The 19362-nt window shown below is 45.8% G+C and overlaps 1 protein-coding gene across 1 annotated transcript in view; it reads right to left on the bottom strand.

The window, feature by feature from the left end:
* Nucleotides 1-575: 575 nt before the first annotated feature.
* ADSS2 (adenylosuccinate synthase 2) overlaps nt 576-19362 on the bottom strand; it is a 74297-nt gene continuing 55510 nt past the window's right edge. Inside the window, exons 9-13 of the mRNA XM_044289844.1 lie at nt 15749-15903; nt 15492-15616; nt 15303-15400; nt 13422-13571; nt 576-792 (exon numbers count right to left, since the gene is read on the bottom strand). Coding sequence (XP_044145779.1) covers nt 740-792; nt 13422-13571; nt 15303-15400; nt 15492-15616; nt 15749-15903 — 581 coding nt within the window. The 3' untranslated portion in view covers nt 576-739. The remainder of the gene's footprint in view (nt 793-13421; nt 13572-15302; nt 15401-15491; nt 15617-15748; nt 15904-19362) is intronic.

Here is a 19362-nt window from a genome sequence, read left to right as displayed (position 1 = left end):
CGCTGCAGTAATTTGAACTGCTCGCCTGCCGCAGCCGACCAATGAGAGCATTGTCCCAGGGTGCCTGCTCTATGAGTGCCTGCTCAAGACGTACAGGTACGCCCTGTGTCCTTAAGGTATGCCCCATGTCCAAAACAGGTTAATATAGAAGTATCTGATGGAATTTCTTCAGCAGTTAGTGCCCTGCGATAATAAAGGCAACACTAGCCATTTAGGCTTGATGAACATCCCTTTACAGAAGAAAGTGGATGACACCCCTACATGGGAGGGTTTAAGAAAAATAATTAAACAAACATTCTGTATGTCACTTTTAGATGGCTACACAGCAAATTTAAGTGTGACCCATGTTGTTCTCCCAAGTATTACAGTGTGGCAGGGCATCCATAGGAATGAATAAGGCCACAGTGAATCACAAAACACTTTTTTGGATTACGAGTTGCGCTGCGACTCCATTCATCCCTATGGCTGTCCTGCTACACTAATACATGAAACATGTCATGCCCCTAATCATTACATAGCTGTACGCTAAATGATAAACTTCTACCTAATATAACAAACTGACACATACATCAAGATTGTTCTTAAGACAAGTACAATAATATTTAATATCCCAATCACACAGCTCCAGAAAAAGTAGTTGCTTTCTTTCCCCACCAATACCCATTCCCTTAGATCTCCATTGTTCAAGTCAAAATCTACGATTGTAAAATGAAGTTCAAGTAGGAGAATCGTGCATTTTTCAGAAACACTGAATCATTGATTCTCTAGATTTTCCAACTCCAATCCATTTAACTGAAAAAGACAAAAACATAAAATTAATTAACATTTCATTTTGCCTAAAAAATTTGTATTCCTGCTAAAAGGATTTATTATTGTGAAAAGTAGTAGGTGTGCCAACTAACTGATTTAACTTTGGGCTATCCCTAAGGGTGCAGTCCTGGTGATCCCCTGGTTTTCATGCTTTAACCCCTATAAAAAAAAAAAAAAAAGGGATCTGGCCTTCAATGTAGGGGACCCACCAAGCTGTTACCTCTTGAGATAATCCTGGTGTCGTTGGCAGTTCACCCACAGAGGTCAGAGACAACAGTGAAAAGAGATCAGGCAATACTCCTAGTCCAACAGACAAAAGTCAGGACAGAAAGGGTTCATGCATGTACGGCTGAGGATCAACACAGTCAACTGGCTTAAAGGGCTTCTGTCAGCCCACTAAACCCTTTTTTTTTTTTTTTCGTTAATATTAATTTGATTGACAGGGCCAGGGAACGGGTTCGTTCTCTGCTGGCCCTGTTCGAATTCAAAATATCGCGCCTGCGCCGTACCTTTCTTTAATCGGTGCAGGCGCACTGAGAGGCGGCCTCTCTCCCGGCAGCTCCATCCTCAATGCGCCTGCGCCGGGTGTGGATGTGACGTCATCGGCGCAGGCGCACTGAGAGGCGGCCTCTCTCCCGGCCGCTCCATCCTCAATGCGCCTGCGCCGATGACGTCACATCCACACCCGGCGCAGGCGCATTGAGGATGGAGCGGCCGGGAGAGAGGCCGCCTCTCAGTGCGCCTGCACCGATTAAAGAAAGGTACGGCGCAGGCGCGATATTTTGAATTCGAACAGGGCCAGCAGAGAACGAACCCGTTCCCTGGCCCTGTCAATCAAACGGCGGAGGGGGCGTCATGATGAGAGGAGGATGCGGCTGCTACCAGCAAGTAGCCGCCCTACTTGCTGGTAGCAAGGTCATTTACATATGATAAAACGAGATTTTTGTATAACTTACCAGTAAAATCTCTTTCTCGCTCTTTCCTTGGGGGACACAGAAGACCTTGGGTATAGCTCATCTCCCTAGGAGGCGTGACACTAAGAAAAAACTGTTAAGCCCCTCCTCCACAGCTATACCCTCAGCCTGGAGAGAAAGGCTGCCAGTTGCGTGTCCAAGTAGTGAGAAAAGGCAAAGCCCAAGAAGTGGAACCAACAAGCCAACTACCCAACGGGTAAAACAAACTCGGAAACTCGCGTAGATAAAAACAAAGAATGGGTGGGTGCTGTGTCCCCCAAGGAAAGAGCGAGAAAGAGATTTTACTGGTAAGTTATACAAAAATCTCGTTTTCTCGCCCAGTTTCCTTGGGGGACACAGAAGACCTTGGGACGTTCAATAGCAGTCCAAGAGGGGAGGGACTACAGCACCAAGGCGAAGCACCCGAAGGCATCAAGAAACCGCCGCCTGCAGACCAGGCAGCCCAAGACAGCATCCGCTGAAGCCCGAGTATGCACCCTGTAGAACTCGGTAAGGTGTGCAAGGAAGACCAGTGACCGCCTTGCACAAATGCATGGCCGAAGCCAAATGCCTCCGGCCCAGGGGACACCGACCGCTCTGGTGAAATGGACAGTGACACCAAAGGCAGAACCCTGCCCTTGGTGCGGTAACCACAACAATAGCCACTCGGAGAAAGCGGAGGAAGCCACCCTGGAGGCCGCAACCCTTGCACGGACCTCCTAGAAACACAAGAGGCCAAACGTCGACAAGAGCCGGAGATCTCCAAGCAAAAATGCAAGGCCCAAACAACGTCCAAACGGTGAAGTGTCCGTTCCCGGGGGCGGGAAGGGGAGGACGAATGCCTCGCGGAACTGAAAGACAAACACCACCTTCAGAAGGAAGGAAGAGACGGGATGGAGAACAGCCCTGTCCTATGGAAAGACAGAAGGCTCAGAACAAGAAGGACCGCCACTCAGGCACCCGTCAGAGACCAGACGGCTACGGAAACACAACCGCACAGGACAGAAGGAGTAGAGAGAACTACTGTAACGGCTCCAAAGGAAAGATAGGAGCGCCAAGAACCCAGTATGTAGATCCCAGGGCGGTACCGGAGGGCAGTACAAAGGGAACCCAAGAGCCGCTCCATGGAAGAAGGTCTTGACAGGCCCAGAGGGGCCGTGGAACGCTGAAAGAGGAGGGACAGCGCCGACACTTGAAGCAACAGGGTCCCAGTCCCAGGTCCAGGCCGGACTGGAGAAAGACAGAACCATGGAGAAAGAAAGGCAGAGAGGGGAAAACGCCCAGCTTCCCACAGAACCCCAGGTAAAAACCCTAAGTCCTACAACAGAACCTGGACGAAACACGGCCAGGAGCGAACACTAACGAGCCCGCTAGAGTCGCCTGGGCAAGCGGGTGAAAACCCAACGAGATCATGCGCAGACCAGTAACACGGCCAGAACGGAAGCCGTTCTACAGTCCCAGTGTGGGAGATCCAAGGGCAACCCTGACCGAATGGTAGTCCTCCCAAGTTACCGAGAAGGTAAGTCCATGGCAGAACCATTGCCGAGAATGAAAAAAAAAAAAAAAAAAAAAAAAAAAAAAAATCAATCTGCACCCAGCTGGAGGACAGAACGCGGCAGACCCGGTAAATAGGCACACAGCTAGTACAGCCAGTGTGAACAAGGGAAACAGTACGAGGCCAAAAGGAACACCAGAACCATCCACATGAACAACCATGCTCTCCCCAGAGGGGAGGGCAGCGAAGGAAAGCCTCTGAAGCACGGCCGGGACAGAAGCCACATCGGAGTGAACTGTACCGAGCGGGAGCCAAACAGAGTCGGCGAGAAAAGGCAGTCGAGACAGAGGCCGGCATAACACCCTCCAACCGAAAGGAGGGGTGGGCAACAGGGAAGCCATAGGACAGCTCAAGAGCAGAACCCCGCTACACCGAGACGCCCGGTTCACCGCCCGCAGAAGGCGAATACCCTGAAGAACCCAAGATGGAGGTCCTCCGGACCTGGGTACGCGAGCACCCAAGAGAAGTTGGGTGACCCTCCCGAGAAGAGTGGCCCGACCTGGTAACAGATCAGACTGAAGCGCAGAGGGCACCAACCGGAAGGACTCACACCACACCGCATCTGAAGAGGAGGAATGGTAGTAGGCGAGGGAACCGTAGTCCCGCCAGAGAAAACGCAGAATTCGAGGGACGCTGCAGACAGCACTCTCGACTATGTGACCACCAACGCAGGGAAACAATGCCGCGGGAGGACGAACGGGTACGCATCTAGGGACCACGAACACACCCCGGGCGGAAGGGACGAAAGGAATGAGTACCACCCAGCTCGGTGCAGTAGCGAACAAGTAGAGCTCGTCTACTTACACATAAGGTATATATATATATATATATACATACACACACACACCTTTGAACACATTGGGCATTCATTAGCTGTTTGTTGAACACCACCGTAGGCTCACACAGGTGGACAGAACGAGCTCTTTAGAGAGATAGCGCAAGGCTAGCTGCAAGCATCGTATCTCAAGAGAAAAAAAGGTATGTTGCAGGAGAAAGGGAGGCATACGTACGAGTAGCCCCGTAAGCAGTGAGAAGACCAACCCACCCATGGGAGGAGAAGGCATACCTGGCCCAAACAACGGACAGAGCGCACAAGAAAGTCCGCTCACTGCAAAAAAATAGTCACTCAGCGAAGGATCAGCCAGAGTCCAACCGTACCAACGGAAGTGCAAGTGCAACCTGAAAGGCAGTCATGCACAAGACCAGCACGGCATGCAATGGAACGCAAGCAGTCCGCCCAGAAAAGGGGGGAAATGTACCTGGCCAACACAGCAGTCGGCAAGAGTGCAGAAGCCCGCCCCAAAAGGGGGGAATACCAAGGCCAGTACCTACTTTGGAAAAGTAGGACATACCATATTCCGCCCAGAAGGGGGCCATGCCCATGGCCGCACATGTCCAGCAGAACGCAGGAAGGTACACTTAGGGAAAGGGGGCATGCACAGGGTTATTCTATCATTAAGTGATTGTGCAAAAATCCACCCAACACCGAATTTCGTGAGAGTGCACCACTCCGCCAATGAAGGGGGGCGTGTACCAGTTCAGCACCGCATAAACACGGACAGCCATGGATCGCGTGAGCGTGCAAAAATGCCGCCCATGGAATAAGGGGTGGCCATGCACAAGACCAGCACAGATTCCATGGGAGTGCAAGCATTCCACCCAAGTTAGAGGGCATGCTCATGCCCAGAAATGGGGGTCATGCACATGGCCAGCATCGCATCCAGTGAGAGTGCGAGCACCCCGCCATGGATGGGGCCATGCACATGGCCAGCAACGCACTGGCGAGAGAACAAACACAGTCAGTGAGAGTGTACGTATGTCGCCTGAGGAAAGGAGACATGTCCAAGGCCAGCAGCGAATCCAGTGAGAGTGCGGCACACCGCCCACGGAAGGGGGGGGGGTCATGCACATGGCCGGCAACGGATCCAGTGAGGGTCAGTGTTCCGCCTATGGAAGGGGAACGTGCACATGGCCGGCACCGTATCCGTGGAGAGTGCAGTGTACCTCTTATGGGAGGGGTACACGCACATGGCCGGCACCGTATCCGGTGAGAGTGCAGCATTCCGCCTATGGAAGGGTTCATGCACATGGCCGGCAACGAATCCAGTGAGAGTCCAGTGTTCCGCCTATTGGAAGGGGAACGTGCACATGGCCGGCACCGTATCCGGGGAGAGTGCAGTATACCTCCTATGGAAGGGGTTCATGCACATGGCCAGCACCGTAACCGGTGAGAGTGCAGTATTCCGCCTATGAAGGGGTTCATGCACATGGCCGGCAGCGAATCCAGTGAGTGCAACGTCCCGCCTGTGGAAGGGGGTCGTGCACATGGCCAGCACCGCATCCGGTGAGAGTGCAGCAGTCCGCCTAGAAAAAAGGGGGGTCATGCACAAGGCCAGGCCGCAGCCAAAGAGAGTGCAGTATTCCGCCTAGGAAGGAGGGCCATGCACCTGCAGCCACCAGAACTGGGTGACGCATACTGGCCAGAAAACTTTTATGCATGCACTTGGCCAGCGCCGTATCCCGGGAGAGGGCAAGAAAACGCCTGGGAGGGGGAACATGCCCTGGCCAGCGCCGCAGCCGGGGAGCGCGACATACCGCCTAAGAGAGGGGGGCATGCCTACAGACAGCATACCGAATGATGAGGCTGCCGCGTCCTGCGCAGCCCCACAAGACCAGTTATTTAAAACAAAATTATAAAAAAAAATTATTTTTATTTTTAGATTATTACATTATTATTATTATTTATTAATATTACAGCCTCCCTGAGGCAGAAAGGGGGGCAACCATACAGGGGCACAGGCCGTACGGGCCCATCAGGAGCCGGCCAGTACCCAAAGGGTTAACAGGCATCTGGCCTGTGTGGGGGGGGGGCGGCGCTGCGAACTCTTGGGGGCGGGGGAACCTCCAGGCGGGAAGAATTCGCGCTTGGAGAGTTCCCGCCCCCCCCCCCCCCCCAGAGGCCTGAATTTGCGGCCTAGCAGACCGTGAAGCCGGGGCCTAAATTTTACCGGAGACCGGGGCCACAAGCATTTAAAGTACCGGCCGGCCTAAGCCGGCCGCGGGTGCCCACATACCGGCCGCGGGAGCCCACCCCGAGTGCCGGAATTGCGGTCGGCAGGCCGCGAAGCCTGACAAACTATGCAGCGCCCGGTCGGCCGGAATGCACAGACGGCCGGCCGGGGCCTGTTGGAGCACAGCTCTAGCCAACGCCGGCCGCGGGAGCCCACCCCGCGTCGGAAGAATCAGGGACCCGAGAGGAGCGTGAGGTGCGGCCCAGCAGGCCGCGACGCCTGGGCCAAAATTTGCGGCGTCCGGCCGACCGGACCGAAGGTCGGCCGGGCCTAGTTGGAGCATAGCTCGCACATGTAACGCCAGCCGCGGGAGCCACCCCGCGGCCAGGAAGAGTCAGGGGCCCGGGAAGGAGCACCGGATGGTGCGGCCCAGCGGGCCGCGAAAAGGCCAGGCCGCAGCCCGTGGACTAAAGTTTTGCGGCTGCCCTGAGCACGCACCGGCAAGCGCCCCCTCTTTGCGCGGACCTCCATCCTGTAGTGAGGCTGCCGCGTCCCTTATGATCTATGGAGGGGAGAAAGGGAATGGGTGAGTGCTGTCCGCCTTGCGACACCCCAGGGACCAGCCTAGGTCCAGCCACCCAATAGCCACTCTGCTTGGATAGGCTAAAGTATGGGGGTCAGTCACGCAGGAGACCGGGGTGGGGGGAGGGGGTCGTAGGGCTGGAGAAGCCAATCTCTCACCATAGTCGTCTTCACCCTCGGTCCGTTCCAGCAGGGTCGCCCCTTCAGCTACTGGCACCGTAGTGGCAGGACGCTGGAAGAGGGGCTTGGCGTGCGGGCGACCCTTGCGCTGGCGGGATGCAGGGGAGCTGGGCTGCCCTGGTCCACCTTGCCTTCTGTGGGGGAGGCAGCAGTGCGGATGACCGGCACTGGCGCAGCTCGACCCCAGGGGAAACAGAGAGGTCTAGTGCGACTCTGTTGTCCCTGATTGTCTGGAACAAAAGAAAAGAAAAAAAGTAAAAATCAAAATTTAAACAAGGAGAAAACAGCCCTGCAGTAGCAGGGAGTGTCTTGCCTCCTTGGACACTAAGCTAAAACTGGCAGCCTTTCTCTCCAGGCTGAGGGTATAGCTGTGGAGGAGGGGCTTAACAGTTTTTTCTTAGTGTCACGCCTCCTAGGGAGATGAGCTATACCCAAGGTCTTCTGTGTCCCCCAAGGAAACTGGGCGAGAAAACTTGATTTTTAACAATATCTACTGAACGAAAATTAATATTTAGCATATGTACAGGGAGCTTGCAGTGTAGGGATTAATATTAACGAAAAAAAAAAAAAAAAAAAAAAAAAAAAGGGTTTAGTGGGCTGACAGAAGCCCTTTAAGTCAGGACAGTATCAGGAACAGTAAAATAGGCAGAGGTTTGTTACATGGGTAGACAGACTAAATAGTGCACCATTACTGGGTAAACTAGCAAGCTAGGGACTTAAAGCTCAAGTACCCTTTTTCACTAGGGAAGGCGAGTTCTACATCTAGAGACAGTCAGCCACAGGCTGGTAAATTATTTTGATATGATTGCTGGCCCTACTTTCACACTTGCAGCAGGACGGATCTGACAGGCTGTTCACCCCGTCGGATCCGTCCTTCCGCTGTTTCGCCGCTCCGTCCCCATTGACTATAATGGGGCCGTGTCAGTGCTCCGGCGCAGTGCAGCAGTTCGCGGTCAGAGGCCACCGGACTAAAAAGTCGGACATGCAGGACCGTGTAAGGCATTTCACCGTGTACTGCCGTACTGCACCGGAGTGCGTACGTGTGAAAGTACCCTAAAGCATACAGTGAGGTGAGAGTGCTTGCAGCCTATGGGACAGACTTAAAATGAGAGAGTTCAGATTTTGGCCTGCACCAGAGATGTGGGACAACAGCAGGCACATGGAAATTCGGCGAGTACAGAGTGTAGGTCCGTACCACCGGTTAAGCAGTGTAAGGCAAGGGACGCAGCAACTTTGCTTCCTCAGGTGAGCGGGGCAGTGGCGGGCAAGAGCTGAAGTAGTAATTATCTATCCACCAAGCTGGATCGGTGGGAGGTCCAACCACACTGACCCCCATTAATCACTATAACTGTGGACCCTTGTCTCCTCCAGCTGCGCTTAGCAGATTTAATTGAACTACAGTTAACATGCGCCCTGTAGCTCCATTCAAAAGCTATCACATTGATATACCTTTAACCCCTTTAGGACACAGCCTTATTTCACCTTAAGGACCAGGCCATTCTGAGAGTGTTTTTTCGTCACATATTGTACTTTGTGACATTGGCAAAATAAAGTCCCAAAAAGTTTTTTTTTTTTTTTTTTTTAATATATATTTTTAGGGACCAGTTCAGGTCTGAAGTCACTTTGCGAGGCTTACATAATAGAAACCACCCCAAAATGACCCTATTCAGAAACTACACCCCTCAAGGTATTCAAAACTGATTTTACAAACGTAGTTAACCCTTTAGGTGTTCCACAAGAATTAATGGAAAATGGAGATATCATTTCAAAATTTCACTTTTTTGGCAAATTTTCCATTTTAATCCATTTTCCCAGTAACAAAGCAAGGGTTAACAGCCAAACAAAACTCAATATTTATTGCCCAGATTCTGTAGTTTACAGAAACACCTCATATGTGGTCGTAAACTGCTGTACGGGCACACGGTAGGGCACAGAAGGAAAGAAATGACATACGGTTTTTGGAAGGCAGATTTTGCTGGACTTTTTTTTTTTACACCATGTCCCATTTTAAGCCCCCCTGATGCACCCCTAGAGTAGAAACTCCCCAAAAGTTACCCCATTTTAGAAACTACGGGATAGGGTGGAAGTTTTGTTGGTACTAGGTTAGGGTACATATGATTTTTGGTTGCTCTATATTACACTTTGTGAGGCAAGGTAACAAGAAATAGCAAAAAATAAAAACAGTGCCAAGGAAGCTATTTACAACATTCATCTAACAGGTTAGATCATGTGGTATTTTTCTAGACCAGTTTGTCACGGACGTGGCGATATCTAATATGTATACTAATTTTTTTTTATTTATGTAAGTCTTACACAATTATTTCTTTTTTGAAACAAACATGTTTTAGTGTTTCCATAGTCTGAGAGCAATAATAATTTTCAGTTTTTGGGCAATTACCTTGGGTAGGGTATGATTTTTGCAGGATGAGATGACTTTTATTGGCACTATTTTGGGGTGCGTGACTTTATTTTTTTCATGTGTCCTGAGGAGGTTAAAAGGTTGTGCAGTACTAGAATACTGATCTATACTCAGGTAAGGTCCACAATATGAGATTGGCAGGGGTTCGACTCCCGCAATTACTGCTTCAAACTGTGCCAAAGCGATATTAATCACCTATCCTGCCAAACTAATTGACTGATCTGCACCATTTGGCACATACTGTAGGTACACCAGGTTTCCAGGAAGGTTTTTATGCCTGTTAAAATGTATTCATGCATTTTTATAAAAAAACAAAAAACAAAAAAAAACCTATATAAAAGTAAATGACATGCAACACTAATAATATCATTCATGCTTGGAAAATAAGGACAACACTAAGACATTGATTAATTGGGGCCCAGGTCCCTAGTCACACATCACAGGACCCTTGTTATGGAATGGTGTGTTAATATTGCAGTTTAAAAAAGGTGGAAATGGCAAAATAAAACGGAGCAGTGACTTGTTTGATATAGCAGTTAACTGTCTTAAAACCTTCTGTCACCACACACTTCTAATGGTCTCCAATACTTATTGACAGAAAAATAACGTGCCAAGAAGGAGTTGTTGGAATCAAATAAAACTTTACGTGCGAATATAATGACAAAATCCGTAAGTGATTACAATATTAGAGTGAAAGGATACGTTTATTGGGGGAAAACTGTATAATTAATAGGAGGCTGTAAGTACCCTGCTGGGCTGCTAATAGCCTGGATACCATATGCTACACACTCTTAGGCCCCTTTCACACGAGCAAGTTTTCCGCGCGGGTGCAATGCGTGACGTGAACGCATAGCACCCGCACTGAATCCTGACCTATTCATTTCAATAGGGCTGTGTACATGAGCGTTGTTTTTCACGCATCAGTTCTGCGTTGCGTGAAAATCACAGCATGTTCTATATTCTGTGTTTTTCACGCAGTGAAGTGAATGGGGAAAAATACATTGCATCCGCAACCAAGTGTGGGTGCTATGTGTTTTTCACTGATGGTTGCTAAGAGATGTTCTTGGTAAACCTTCCGTTTTTTATCACGCGCGTGAAAAATGCATCAAAACGCACTGTTCCACGCGGAAAAAAAAACCGGAACTGCATGCAATCGCAGACAAAGCTGACTGAACTTGCTTTCAAAACAGTGCAAGTTTCACTGAACGCACCCTGAACGCATTCGGACCTAATCCATCACGCTCGTGTGAAAGAGGCCTTAGGTTGCTGAAGCTGGCACCCCAGCTGGTCCCATAAATGCTCGATTGGTGATGAATCCAGCAACCAAGCAAGCCAAAGAATTCTGCAAACTCTTGCTGTGTGTGGGCATGCATTAGACTGCTGAATAAGGTCAAATGGAAGCCTTGCCATAACACTGAAATTTGGTTGGAGACCATTATAATTGTATGGTGGTTGTGGAGCTAAGCTAATTAACTGCTATAGTATAATAAGTGCACAATTGGCAATTTTTTATGTTAAAGAGGACCTTTCACCACTCCTGACATGAATGTTTAATAGCTACATGTATTCACCATGTAACAATAATTCTGGAGCATCTATTATGACTCCATGTTGTGCCATTCCTTTATAATTTCTGCTAGAAGTAATGAATGAATTGCTATTAGCCTTCAGTAAGGGTACAGAGGGGTGGTAACAAGTTGGGGGCTTGTGCCTGCACAAACTCACACTATCCAATCAGTGCTGTCATTTTCAGACTGTGCAGTTAACACCCCCAACTTGTTACCACCCCTCTGTACCCCTACTGAAGGCTAATAGCAATTCATTCTTAATTTTTTTAGTAGAAATAAAGGAATGGCATAACATAGAGCCATAAGAATAGATGTTCCAGAATTGTTATTACATGGGGAATTCATGGAGCTATTAAAACAGGCATGTCAGGAGAGGTGAAAGGTCCTCTTTAACCTTTTGAACTACAATATTAACCCCTTAGTGACCACCCATATGTGTTTTTACAGCGGTCACTAAGTGGCCTTAGGCTGGGCCGCGGCGTTTTTACAGCGGCCCAGTCTAAGCGCTGCACGGCTCCCCCGTGCAGCGGGGAGCGCGGGCCCTGCTCTAACAGCTCGGACCAGCAGAAGTGCCGATCCGGGCTGTTTAACTCTTTACATGCCGGGCGCAATGGCGCCCACTGCATGTAAAGAGGTGACAGAGGGAGCGGACTCCCTCTGTCTCCCATCAGCACCCCTAAAATGCGATCGTGGGGTGCTGACGTGTTGGGAAGCTTACCTCGCCTCCGATCAGGGCCCCGAGCCTGTCTGCAGTTCTATCCAGCAGGCTGTGCCTCTCTGGTGCAGCCTGCTGGTCAATCTTTGAATAGCATTGTTATTGAAATGTAATGCATTATAGAGATAATGCATTACATTTTAAAAGCAATCAAAATACTGTTTATTATAGTCCCCTTGTGGGGCTTTTAAGTAATAAAAAAAGAATAGAAAAAAAAATACACTTTTATTAAATAAAAAAAACTTCCATAAAATAAAAAAAATCTGCTTTTTCCCCCCATTGAAAATACGCTCCCCCCATATGTTTGGTATTGCCGCATCCGTAACAACCCGGACTACATAAATAAAACAAATTATCCCCTATGGTGAACGCCGTAAAAAAAAAAAAAAATAAAGAAAAAAGACTGAATTTCTAATTTATTCTTAGTTTCCACCGGAAAAAAAAAACTTATTAACAAGCGATGATCAAAAAGCGCCATTTACTCCAAAAATGATACCAATGAAAAATACAAGTTGTCCCTCAAAAATCAAGCCCTTACACAACCCTTACAAAAAAAAAAAAAAGTTATGGGTCTTCTGAAGTGGCAATGCAAAATAATTTTTTGGGTTGATAAAAGGGGTTTTATTGGGAAAAAAAAAGTAGTAAAACTTAAAAAAATTCTAAGTATTTAGTATCACTGTAATCGTACTGACCCAGAGAATAAAGATATTATGTTATTTGTACCGAAAAATTAATGCCGTAAAATTTATAATGTAAAAACTCTGGCAGTATTGCTATTTTTCCCCATCTCCCTCCCAGAAAGAGTTAATAAAAGTTAATTAGAAAGTTATGCGTACCCCAAAACGGTGCCATTAAAAATTACAACTTGTCCCGTAAAAAACAAGCCCTCATAAAGCTATATAGACGAAAAAATAAAAAAAAGTTATAGCTCTTGGAACGAGACCATGAAAAAAGGAAGAAAAACGCTTGGTCATGAAGGTCCAAACAGGCTTGGTCACTAAGGAGTTAAGACACCAGTGCATAACACAAGGGCCATGCACAGCTCTGTGTATATAGCCACCGGACACAAAGGGGGGAGATTTAAACATTTATCAATCTCTTAGTGTTTTATCCTTATTTTAGAAGCATGAGCTATAGTATTTAATATTGCTGCTCATCATTTATTTTATATACATCTCTTATTAACAAATATGCATGAATGATGAACTCCTTTTAATCAGCATTAGGCTACATTTACACGACCGTAGTGTTTTGCAGTCCTTATCTTTTGCGGCCACATTGAAATTAATGGGTCCGAACACGTTTGCGTAACGGATGTGGACTCATTCATACAGTCGTGTGAATGAGCCCTTAGTCTGCTTGTGTGACAATTTTTGTAAAGCTTTAATAAATATGTTATTTGAGAGAAGTTTGACATGAGTAAAGCACAAAATTATCATTTAGCAATCTATGCATGATACTGTTCTAGGGGTATAGGACATTATGGCCCATTTTTGGGGCACTCAACCTCATAACCCTTGTCTGCATATGTGGGTGAGCCTGACCAATAGCTTCTTATTACAACTCATGATGACCCAAATAAGAAACTAAAGTTAAGTCACTTTAGTAGAGAAAAACAGTTAACTTACTTGGAATGCCAAGTGATTCTTCTATGAAATTAACATATTTCTTTGCATTCTCAGGCAGGTCTTCAAATGTTCTGGCATTAGAAGTGTCACTTTTCCATCCAGGGAGTGTTTCATATTCAACCTCAACTCTATTTAAAACTTCTTGATTTGCTGTAAAGGGTTGCACAGAAGGAGATGTTAAGCAGGAATATACTAATGTGGTGCGTGAAACAAACAGGGCAATTGCTGAGGGGTCCCTTTCCGAAAGGGGCCCCCTGCTGTTTGAACGTTAAATGGGCTATTGCGACAGTAGATGTGACATCAAAGTAGATTGTTGGCCACAACTGCAATAAAGAGCATAGGTGGCGTGCAAAAACTCCCATAAAAACTGTCAGGGCCAGATCTGCTTCTATTGTGGTCAGCTCAGGAACTGGTGATGCTGCTGGTACAGGTACAAAAGGTGCAAAAATTTCCCATCTGACAGCTTTTCTCTACAATCCCATCAAAGAAAAGCATTGCCATGTACAGGATCTGCTGGATGAAAAATAGCTGTGGGCGTTCAAACAGAAACGTAGGCACCATGGCTCTATTGCAGCACAAGTTGGCATCACCAGATCCTGTGGGAAAAAAGAACTGACCAGCCACTAGGGGAAGGGTGTAGGGCATGGATGTCAAACTCATGGCCCTCCAGATGTTGCAAAACTACAACTCCCATCATTCCCTGATAGCTGTAGTATGCCCAGGCATGATGGGAGTTGTAGTTTTGCAACAGCTGGAGGGCCACGAGTTTGACATCCCTGGTGTAGGGTGACAGAAAAGGGGGCAAGCCAAACTCCCACTTGGCTAAGTAGCTAGTGATGCAGTCACTGCCATACCACTTAGCCGATTTTGCTGCCTTTAGAGATCTGTTGGAGTATGCTTAGATTTGCTGGAAGATACCTAGCTTTCATTAATTCTCAAAAAGTCATGCCTGCCTTGCACTCAAGTGGTGTAGAACATGCCACTATGGGCACCTGGAGTAGATGTTATGGCTACACAGCACCATAGCAACAATGTCAGGTCCAGATGACCCATCTAAGGTTGTGTCAGTCCGGTTCTCACCCCATACGCCTCCCTCTACGTCTTCCTCAACCAACATTCTCCAGTTACTAACAAACACAGAAGAGCATTGCTTCCACTCCCCCTTCCTCCTATAATATATGTAAAGTGAAGCAATGCCATGTTAGCATTAAACAGCCTGGGCGAGAGCACCCTCACAGCCGATCAGTTGCTAAAGTGCATCAATAAGCAAACGTGTTGCTTGCTGTCTCTCCACCAACTCCAAATGGGCAAAAAGGTCAATAACAATGGCAGCAAAATATGGAGCAAACCCCCACATGATTCCTGCAAGGTGCATATGATGAAGAAAAAAAAAAAAAAAGTCCATGAGAGACTGTCCTCCCATTTCAGCCATTCTTATATGGCAAGAAATTCTCTTGTGGACTTGCAGCAACAGAACAGTCTGCCACTGCACTACTTGATCCACAATGTTCAAACTTTGCAAGCTGGAGATTCTGTACAAGCAGCAGGCTCACCTATAGTGCAGTGCGGATGCACGCTTCTTCTACGAGCACGTACTTCTCACCAGTAGCACCAGTTTAAGAAAGGCCAAAAAAAGGTCTAAAAAGTAACTAAACAGCCGCATATCTAATAATCTCCTATTCCACAAGACAAAAATCAATATTTTTCAGGTGACCCGGTGTCACTGTGGAGCTCTAGTCTTAATAGGAGAAACATCCAGTGGACTTTATAAAGATAAACGAGGTTACTAGTTTTGATCTATTTTACACATGAGAGCTTAAGATCCACAAATATATTATTTCTTCCACATCAACCCATAATCATTTCATTTGCAAAACTTACCTGGAAAGTGAGGTATCGTTACACCTTCTAATTTGTAGGAAACACCTACTTTAATTTCTGAAAAGACATCCAAAATATCAAGTTTTGTAAGTGCCAACCTATAAAGAACAAAAGGTTATTATTTCAACAATCAAACCACTTTTTCAAACAATATACAAGTACTGAAAGTATATTGCCCAACAAACTTACGCTGTAAATCCATTGATCATATGGGCAAATCTGAGCAAAACCAGATCCAACCATCCACATCTTCTCTTCCTTCCAGTAGTAACTCCAAACTCATGTCCTCGAGTTTGTAGAATATCTCCAATATCCTAATCAGAAACATCAAATATGTGTATATAAAACTTGAATTACAAATTTCAACTCACTGTCAAATGTAAGCAATCTGACAAGTTTAAATTGTAAATGGTTTATGCAAATATAGTGAACAATTGACAACTTACATTATTTTGCTCAGTTGGAAAGGCACCAATACCAACTCGAGTAGTGTATGCTTTGACCACTCCATAAACATCCCCAATGCTTTGAGGTGGAATGCCAAGGCCTGTACAAACTCCTCCAACTGTGCAATTTGAAGAGGTCACAAACGGATAGGTGCCTGTAAAACAAAAGTGTAAAAAAACATTAAAAAAAAAAAAAACATACTAAAACTGAACATCATGTGGTGGAAACCCCTTCTATTAATGTATTTCCTTTCTCACAGTGTCCCAAGATTAAATATATGTTAGGTTATGCAGAATATAAACATTTCTCAAAGGCTATGTACACCTTTGAGGTCGTTTTTAATGATTGTATTTTACTCTTATTGGCAATTTCTCAAATGGTCAGCCGTTTGAGATACAGGATTTAAAAAATCCTGACGCCTTCTCTCGTTTTGTGTGGTCAAAAAAAAGGGCAAGAGTGGCCTTAAAAACATTATTCTCGCCTGTAGATAAAGGTGGAGTGAGTTTTCCAGATATACGTAGATATAACTTAGCAAGTCTATTTAGACATTGCAGGGATTGGTTGGCACAGACCTCCCATTACTCTAACACTAAACTCGAAGGGGAATTAGTCCAGGGTTGGGATTTAGGGGCACTCTTGCACACTAAATTGGCTTCCCTACCAGTAAGCATTAAATCGGCAGTGACAGTGAGGGACACAATAATTACTTGGAAGGAGGTGAGGAAGTTGCATAACCTGTCCTTTCTAGCGTCTAAGTTTATGCCACTCTGGAATCATCCTGATTTCGTAACGGGTAGCCAAAATAAATTATTTAATATCTGGAAAGATAAGGGTGTGAGGATGTTTAGACATACTCTTCACGACAAGGAGGCAAGGTATCTGACTTTTCAGGAATTTCAGGAGAAATTTGGGATTCCAAAGGGTCATGAACTTCAGTATTATCAGCTCATTCGCTTTAGCAAAAGCAGATTGAGAGACGTTAGCCGTGAATATACCGCAAATAGATTTGATATCCTGCTTGGACAGTCTGGAAGTAGGTGACTCTGTCAGAAATATATAAGTATTTGAGAGATCGAGAGAACGATAAAACGTTTGGTCAATTATGTAGGGGTTGGAAGGCGTTATTAGGTTAAGAGGAAGACCGAAATGAAAATTATGAATGGACTGAAACGAATTAGGAAGGCGGTTGCGTGTGAGGGATGGAGGGAGACGCAGTTAAAATTAATCCACAGAGCTATATACGCCTTTAACATCCCGGGCTCAAGTGATAAGACAGACTGACCGCATGTCCTAAATGTGACGCTCCAAAGGCTATCCTTGATCATAGTATTTGGCTATGTCCAAAGGTCCAATTATTCTGGAAATGGGTCTTGTCGTGGGTTAAAGACACTTGGAAGTTGGTTCTGCCCTGTGATCCGGGAGTACTTCTATTCCATGTTTTCCCAGAAAATCTTAAGATCCCTGGGCTAGTGGATGGAGCGTTGCTAGTGGCTCTAAGGTGCTTGTTGCGCAACTGGTTGTCTCCCCAAATACCGTCCGAAGCAGAATTTCAAAATCAAATGAGACACTTTCTTTTGATGGATCAACTTGAGGCAGAAGGGCATAAAAACCATAAATCCTCATCTTTTTTTTTTTTTTAGAAAAGTGGAATATTTATATTTCCAAGTATCTGTCGGCAGAGGAAGTTCACATGCTTATGAATAATTTCAAATTTACAGAATGGTACTTGATTAGGGACTTAAAAGGAACACTAGGGAATTTAAAGGTTGAATAGGGATCTGAAGTGTTGAAAAGAGGTCATTAAATAAACCAGAATATGGAGGGCTAGCTGTAACCAGATTGAACAAGGGGTTTAAGGGTGGGGGGGTCGAGGGATTTAACGCAACTTGAATATGCTAAATGGATATCTTGTGCATTTTTTTATTCTTGTGGATATCTTGTGTATTTTTGTATTCATGACAACTGTACTTGTCAAAATTATCCATATGCTTCTTGATGTGTTATTCTGGAAACTGAATAAAAATTGTTTGGAAAAAAATAATAAAAAATCCTGACATCTTCTGTTCTTTGAATCTAGTCAGAAGACAGATTCATCTGTACCTATAGTCTCAGACCTCATCAGAGGCAGACTGGAAACAAAGTGGGCAAGGGAGGAAAGAAAAGAGAGAAGGAAAAAAAAAAAAAAAAAAAAAAAAGGTCCCAATGTTGTAGGCGGGTCCAAATATACAGAAGATGGGGCAACAGAAGTAGGTAGGAACAACAGAAGTTGGCTGAGCCTGCAATACCATAGTGCATCACAAAATACCGCCCCAGCAGAACCAAATATCACAGTACATCACAAAATACTGCCACACTCACGACTCACCGCAGTATGCAACTGTAAGGACAGTGATAAAACTGCGTATAGGAGGACACTTGTGGCCAATGGCCAGCTGAAATAGTACCTGATGCACCTAGCATTAATGATGAGAGCATCAGACCGTTATGTACCCCGCTGACGACCATGATGAGTACTGTGTCGAGATATTCCTGTTACCAACAACAGAAATCTCTTATCCGTTCCTCATTAAGTTTGTTTGACCTTTGTCTGAAGTTGTTTCTTTGCAACAGGTTTGCACCTGAATCTGGTTCTGTTGTCAACTTGCTTAGTCTGGCACTTGCCAGCAGGTGCGATTTGATAGCCATGTTATTTATTTATCTCTTTCAGATTTTTATTAGGTTTTTCTAGTACAAATACTCATAGGAATAAACCCTTATGATGTCATTAATACAAAAGCATAGATACAAGTGTCAGACATCTCAAACATTTGTACCTTTTTTCCATATGTAATAAACAATAGTAATTAACAGAAAATAGAAACACAGAAACAGTGATCCGTACATGAAAGCCAAAATTAACTATATGCCCTATAGTATAAAAAAAATAAAAGATTAAATCAATAGTCATGTGTTGACAAAACCACTCACCAAAGTCTCCTCTATTTATGTGTAAGAGAAAAGCCAGTCATTATTACAGTGCCAGCGGCGGTATATATTGGATGCGAAAGGTGACACACTCCATAATTCCCATCTCTTCAAAACGTGCGCTCCTGATGTAAACCAGCGTATATACTTTCATGTTGCATATATCTGTTGACTAGGGCTATTAGTTTCGAGATATTTGATATGGTGAAAGGTAGTTTCCATGAAGTAGTAATAGGCTGTTGTGCCGCCATTAATATTCCTGCCACTACCCAGAGATGATTATTCAGGAGGTCTATTCCGATGGAAAGCATAGCCAGTGATTGAGAAGAGGAGAGAGGAAACCCAACGATTCTCTATAGAAGTCTGAAAACTTCTTTCCAAAAAGGAGATATAATGGGGAAATGCCACCACATATGCCCCTCTCTCCACATGTCCGCCAGCAACCAGGGTTATAAGTGGCATCAATATGAGCTATATGCGCTGGCGTAAGGTACCATCCAAGTTGGATTTTCCGATTTTGTTTGCAGTGATTAATACAATTAGAGTCGGACACCACCCAATGAAAGGCACCTCTCCATTCTTCAATCGACTAATGATAGCCCAATTCCTCCTCCCATTTGACCATAAAACCAGATTCAGTTTCTAGGGC

This window comes from Bufo gargarizans, chromosome 4, assembly GCF_014858855.1.
Source record: "Bufo gargarizans isolate SCDJY-AF-19 chromosome 4, ASM1485885v1, whole genome shotgun sequence".
Taxonomy (NCBI): Eukaryota; Metazoa; Chordata; class Amphibia; order Anura; family Bufonidae; genus Bufo; species Bufo gargarizans.
This window is presented reverse-complemented; position numbering and strand designations above follow the sequence as displayed.